The sequence below is a fragment of the Trematomus bernacchii genome, unplaced genomic scaffold, assembly GCF_902827165.1.
Source record: "Trematomus bernacchii unplaced genomic scaffold, fTreBer1.1, whole genome shotgun sequence".
In the NCBI taxonomy this organism is placed as follows: domain Eukaryota; kingdom Metazoa; phylum Chordata; class Actinopteri; order Perciformes; family Nototheniidae; genus Trematomus; species Trematomus bernacchii.
The window spans coordinates 524,562-531,586 of record NW_022987658.1 but is presented as its reverse complement, the minus strand read 5'-3'; the positions used below and the strand labels follow the sequence as shown (position 1 = coordinate 531,586).

The 7,025-nt window shown below is 41.0% G+C and overlaps 1 protein-coding gene across 1 annotated transcript in view; it reads left to right on the top strand.

Annotated features, from left to right (window-relative positions):
- The first annotated feature begins 790 nt into the window (after positions 1–790).
- The window catches only part of LOC117486834 (dedicator of cytokinesis protein 3-like), a 213,327-nt gene continuing 207,092 nt past the window's right edge, over positions 791–7,025 (top strand). The window contains 1 exon segment of the mRNA XM_034135405.1: positions 791–1,283. Coding sequence (XP_033991296.1) covers positions 1,247–1,283 — 37 coding nt within the window. The 5' untranslated portion in view covers positions 791–1,246.

Below are 7,025 nucleotides of genomic sequence, written 5' to 3'. Positions count from 1 at the left end.
TTAGTAACTAATGAAGTTAAAGGCTTTTTCAAATGTATCCACTTTCATCATCCAATAACCAATTCAAATAATATTAAAGCATAACAATGATCTGCTCATCTTTATATGATACACACAGTGACCATCAACTGGCGGCCCGCGGGCCACATCCGGCCCGCCAGACATTCTCATCCGGCCCGCACGACGGGGGTGACTGTGGCGTTGGCGGAGTGGTTAGTGCGTTCGCCCCCCAACGTTTTACAACGTCTCGTGAGTAATGTGCAGTACCGGAGTCCAACAGAGAGTCCTTACTCAAGTACAAGGTCTGAGTACTTCTACTTTTACTAAAGTACAAGATGTACTTCTACTTTTACTGAAGTACAAGATCTGACTACTTCTACTTTTACTGAAGTACAAGATCTGAGTACTTCTACCACCTCTAAATTGTGCCACATCGCGTTTACAAATAATGTCCACACGGTGGCACAATTCACACACAAACGTAGTCCATATGTGGTGCTTTTCTCTGTGCATATAACAACACACACACACACACACACACACACACACACACACACACACACACACACACACACACACACACACACACACACACACACACACACACACACACACACACACACACACACACACACACACACACACACACACACACACACACACACACACACACACACACACACGCTCTGCAGGCTGATCCTCTTACAGTGATTCTCTGCTGCTGCGCACAGCTCTCCGGTCGCTCGGTTCATTCAGACACGGAGCTCCACGGGACTCTTTATTCCTCCTCTTCTTCCTCTTCTTCTTCCTCACTTCAACTGCTCTCGGCAGCAGTAGACATGGATGCGTTCCCGTGAATCAGAGGAAGATGCTGCGCTGACAGGGAGGGGATTCCTGCAGGAATAGGAAGGTTTTCTCGTTTTTTTTTACACCATGGATCTGTACTGACATCCTCACAGTTCAGCGTGTCATCAGACCGGGTTTTGTATCCCGCACCACGGGATTTGTGCTTCATCCATCCCGTAGAAACATCGGGCTGTGACGCATGTGTAGCATCTCTATCTGCTGCAGAAACATGGACACACACTTCGCGTCACCGGGATATTAATCTAATTTAAAACAGCTGCGACACATGTGTGGTTATTCCTCTCACCTGCTGAGCACCTGAAGTTAACTTTTCCTGCTGGATCTCCATGCAGTGATTCCTACTTTCTGCGGGATTTAGCGCTTTGTGCAGCGGGACATCATGTGGACACCGACGGAGGACGAGAAGATAGGAGTCGGTGAGTGACATGCATGGTGTTTGTTTGTTGATGCTTTATATCGCTGCTTGTGTGTGTTATTGTGGATGTTCTGCAGCTGGGAAATTCTAAATGATGCATTTGTTCATTGGGATTCATTCCCCTGTCTCTAACTGTGCAGCAAACTTTGATAAAAGCCATTATTCTTCCAATAATTCTGCTTTACTGAACTCTTTGAGGAGTTGAATGCACTTTATGGTCCTTTATGCTGCTATACCTCCAGTTTCCACATAAACTCTTCTAGTTTGAGACATGAATGTGTGTTGAGGCATGTTGGAGTGGATCTTTTATGACCTCATGGTAGTTTCTGCTATTTTGTCTGTTTCTAAAATGGTCTGTAGTTCGTAGTATAGTAGTTTTAACATCAAACATCAGCTATAGTAAATGGGTGAGGGAAAATGCTCACTGGCTGTGCAGTAGCATTACATGTTGTTATTTATTCTAAAGATGCATTTGGTCATTTGGATTCATTTCTCTGCCTCTAACTGTGCAGAAAAGTGCCATTAAAAACCAGTATTTTCCAATAATTCTGCTTTAATGAACTCTGTGAGGAAACTATTGGTCTTTATCGTCTTTTTTTCCACTCCTATTTCCACAATATTCCCATTAACTCTTCTAGTTGGAGACATGTGTGTTGGGGCACTTTGGAGTGGATATTGTGTGACCTGATGGTAGTTTTTGCTATGTCGTCTGTTTCTTAAATGGTCTGCAGTTCTTAGTGTACTATTTTTAACATCAAACATCAGCTATAGTGAATGTAAAAGGTGCAGGGTGAGTGGCTGTGCAGAAGCATTACATGTTGTTTATTCTAAAGATGAATTTGTTCATTGGGATTAATTCCTCTGCCTCTAACTGTGCAGTAAAGTGTCATAAAAGCCAGTATTCTTAATTAAATCTGCTCTGTTGAACTCTGTGAGGAATTTATTCCACTTCATGGTCTTATTTCTATTCCTATTCCGACAATATTCCCATAAACTCTTCCACTTTGAGATGCAGTACTTAGTATGGTGTAGCTATAGTAAATGTATTTGCATGCTATGGGGAAAGAGCTGTGTGTGTGTGTGTGTGTGTGTGTGTGTGTGTGTGTGTGTGTGTGTGTGTGTGTGTGTGTGTGTGTGTGTGTGTGTGTGTGTGTGTGTGTGTGTGTGTGTGTGTGTGTGTGTGTGTGTGTGTGTGTGTGTGTGTGTGTGTGTGTGTGTGTGTGTGTGTGTGTGTGTGTGTGTGTGTGTGTGTGTGTGTGTGTGTGTGTGTGTGTGTGTGTGTGTGTGTGTGTGTGTGTGTGTGTGTGTGTGTGTGTGTGTGTGTGTGTGTGTGTGTGTGTGTGTGTGTGTGTGTGTGTGTGTGTGTTGCAGGTGCCTCCACTTTATGACAGCAGTGATTTATCAGCAGTGTTTTATTGCAGTATAATGAGGGAGTGTTTTCAGAGGAGAGTTTGTGGTCTAAAGGCTATTAGTCGATGTTCTGCTGTTCAATGATTATCTCTTCCTGAGTCCCCCTCCATCCCTCCTGTATCTATTACTGCACACAGTTCAGACACACACTTATAACCCTTTTCTGCTGACTGTTTCCTGGCATCTCATGTGTTTTATCTATCCTCTGTGAGGTTTTGTGTTGGGATCTTGTTACTGCTGGGATCAGAGAAAGTGAAATCATCCATTCTTGTGACACTGATTCAGAAACTTCTGTTGGTACGGATTCAATACCAGTGCTCTCATTCTCCCAATATTAAAATCTGTCCACCACAGATCTCAATAGCATGATTTGTATGCTGGGTAAAAGGAAGTTGGGGATTGCTATGAACTATTGGATGTGTCTTAAAGGGACAATACTGAATTTGATGATGACGTTATTGAGGAAAATGTATTTATTGTTGCTTCACTGATCATTTGGCCAATACCCAGTTTGTGTTTGTGTAGACACAGAGTTTAATGCAATACAGTGCAACAACTCCACCATACGTTGTCCTTAAAGAGCCTATAATAGATATAGTTTCTGTTTAAACTTACAAGATGTGGTAACAGAAGTGTTGCATTACATTTAGCTGATGCTTCTCTCCAAAGAGATGTACAATTAAGCATGAGAGTACAAACTAAGAACAGAGTGAATCCTGCAGGCACATTAGCTTCTTTAAGCCAAACCACTGTTTTTGTTTTTAAGGTGAAAGGCTTGTTGCAAGGATACAAAACTGCACACTGCAAGGTTACACATATAGAAAGTTAATACCTCTCTGACATGGTTGGAAAATCTTATTTGAGTCGGATCAAGTTTATAATTTAGGAGCAACTCTTCTGTGATCAGGAGACTCCGACTCATAATTCTCCACCAAAAGTCTCTACTCTCCTTTTATTGGTTGATAAAAGACAATAATAATAATAACACATTTTATTTAGAGGCACCTTTCAAAGCACCCGAGGACACCTTACAATTCAGGAAATATTCTTAAAAACGGTACAGAAGGACAGAAACAGGGAACATGTTGGGAAACGTTATAACTTAAAGGTGAAGTTTGAGAAACCGGCTCGAGATACACTTGTTGTTATATTCCATGGAATGCTCTTAACATCCAGATAGCAATGAATATCTGAAGTGCTTTGACAAAAAATCCATAAAAAATGTCATCTGTGGAAGCTGTAGTACTGTAAAAAGCACGACCAATCATCTGAGCCGGCCCGGCTAAAATAACTGGATGGCCTACCTGCCTGTCAGCCCTCCATCTGTGCACAAACTTATCTCGTGCCCTCATTGGTCATGTGCGCGTTCGTGTGTGTTGGAGGAGGGGCTCTATAAGGAAGTGGAAGATTTTTTACGGCTGTGTATTTTCAAAATCTAGCGCACTCAAGCTGGTTTCTCCAAAATTACCTACCCCACCTTTAAGGGTTAAAAACTCTGTCTCGACGGCGTCTTCCACCCAGGTTGCCCATATCTGTGTCTCTTAAAAGGCTGGCCGTGGGTAAAGTAGTCTTTTAAAGTCTCTTGACTACAGAACTCACGACTAGGGGGGACAATATTTGGCCTTATTCCAAAAGAACGAAGTAGTAACCAGAATTGACATTGATAAATTGGAACAAATCTGAATTGCAATAATTGTTATCATCCTTTCTTTGCTGCTGTTGCTTTTATGTACATTATTTAATTTAATATTCTGTTCTTGTACATATCCCATATTCTATTGACGTGTATATAGACTTTTATTTGTATTTTTGTATTTTATTATATATGTTGCATTGTTGGAGGAGCTCAGGTCAGAAGAATGTCATTGCTATTTCTACACTGTAGCTTATGTGCATATGAGGATAACACCTTTGAATCTTGAATCTTTTGAATTTGAATATATGGGTTTACCTACCACCACATAGTATTGGAGTAGCAGCCAGTACTTACATGAATACATTGGAAAAAATCTAAATTGCAATATTTTTTATCGTCCTTTCTTTGCTGCTGTTGCTTTTATAATGCTCCTTTTTTTCTTAATGAATTCTCCTGTGAACCATGAGGCCTCTGAACCACGTTGTTATGTGAAGTATGGTTGGAAAAACAATCGTAAGTTGCACTCTTCAATGAAATTAGCATAAGGACCCCCCCCCACCGATAGACAGCGCTATCGATTGACAGCCTTTCAGAGCGGCCGATAAGAAAAAGTGTCTGCAGTGGGCGGAGCTGACAGCAAGTCAATGTGAGGAATCATGACTCCGGCACTCTGTTAATTGGATAGAGACATTAGCTGAATTTAAATGAGACGCTGTGTGTTTTTATTCTGCTGCTCAATACCTTCAGTCAGTCTTGATTTCCTCTGCTCAGTCAGATCAAAATCAGAAATACCTCACAGTTTGTAAGGATTCACAGTGCATGCTGGGAGAAGTGAGACAAGGACAACTCTACTCTGTGGGGGAAGACTTCGTGGACTATATATATCACACGTCTTCACATAAAACTATAGGAATGAGTTCTAAACCCGGTTTGTTCTACAACATAAAATATGAGTAAATACCCCAATGGTGGATTTAAAAACAGCTGTTGCTAACAAGTGTCTAAATGAGACGACTAAACGTCCAACCCAGTCTCACGGCATTTCGTGTTATTAGTCACAAAATTAATTTAATCTATTGATTCGTGTTCACCAACACGATTTTCACCTTTTTTTCGTGTCACACAGAACGATTTTAAATGCAATGTATTTCTATTGGTAGTATGTTTCGTGCCTGCAACACGTCTTTTTGTCCGGTCGGGTCTTGGAAGACCAGAAGCTGTGTGGTTCATAAAAACATGTTCTTACTCAATATCTTACCCTAAGCCCTAACCCTATCCCTTTTATTTTAAATTGTATAATGTCATGAGTTTTTGTGCCGTCAGTGAGGAAAAGAAATGTCTCAGAGCCTCAGAATACTGACATCTGTATTTTATGTCATCTTTTTTCCTTCTAATTTGTTATTATTTGGTGCAGGCACGAAACATACTACCAATATAAATACATTGCTTCTAAAATCGTTCTGTGTCAGAATACTTAAATCTGTATTTTTTTAAATGTCTTTTTCCTTCTAATTTGTTATTATTTACATTGCTTTTAAAATCGTTCTGTGTGACACGAAAAAAATTGCGAAATCGTGTTGGTGAACACGAATCAATAGATTAATTTCGTGACTATAACACGAAATGCCGTGAGACTGTGTTGAAACGTCATCACGTCCAACATTAGCCACCTTTAGCTTAGCGGTGGTGACGTGAAGTCATGTGACCGTGCTGTAGTTCCTTTATAACCCAACATTAGCCACCTTTAGCTTAGCGGTGGTGACGTGAAGTCATGTGACCGTGCTGTAGTTCCTTTATAGCCCAACATTAGCCTCCTTTAGCTTACCGGTGGTGAAGTGAAGTCATGTGACCGTGCTGTAGTTCCTTTATAGCCCAACATTAGCCTCCTTTAGCTTAGCGGTGGAGACGTTAAGTCATGTGACCGTGCTGTAGTTCCTTTATAGCCCAACATTAGCCTCCTTTAGCTTAGCGGTGGTGACGTGAAGTCATGTGACCGTGCTGTAGTTCCTTTATAGCCCAACATTAGCCACCTTTAGCTTAGCGGTGGTGACGTGAAGTCATGTGACCGTGCTGTAGTTCCTTTATAGCCCAACATTAGCCTCCTTTAGCTTAGCGGTGGTGACGTGAAGTCATGTGACCGTGCTGTTGTTCCTTTACAGCCTAGCGTTAGCTTTTTACTCCAGAAATCATAAAGTGGTGTTAATATGTGGAGATTATCCTGCTGAACTAAACATGTAAACATAAACGTTTGTTTGACACAGAGATTATTTTCTGCAATAATCCAAAATCACATGGAAAAATCCCATTGGCTTTTTGTCGATGACACCATTCAACACAGTGTGAAAGAAAGACCACATTTTATTCTGTTAGCATCTAGCAACCATTGAATCTCATCCAGCTGCAATCAGAGACGTCTGCATGTTCACAGTAAAGAATGGATATCTTTCTGGAAGCAGTAGGTTAAAAATAATCTAAAGGGGGGAGTTTAAAGTGAAAAATGTGTGTAAGCAGCTTTGAGACTTGATGATATTCCCAACCATCGCATTCCCTCTCTACCTCTCAGTGACACTGATTTATCCTCGGCATATTCAAGTCAAGTAATCACTCAAGCAGTTACATAAAAGATAAATGACAACAGGAAATCCTTAATCTATTAATAAAAAAGGGATGAGGAGATTCTTTTGGAGAGTCACGTCT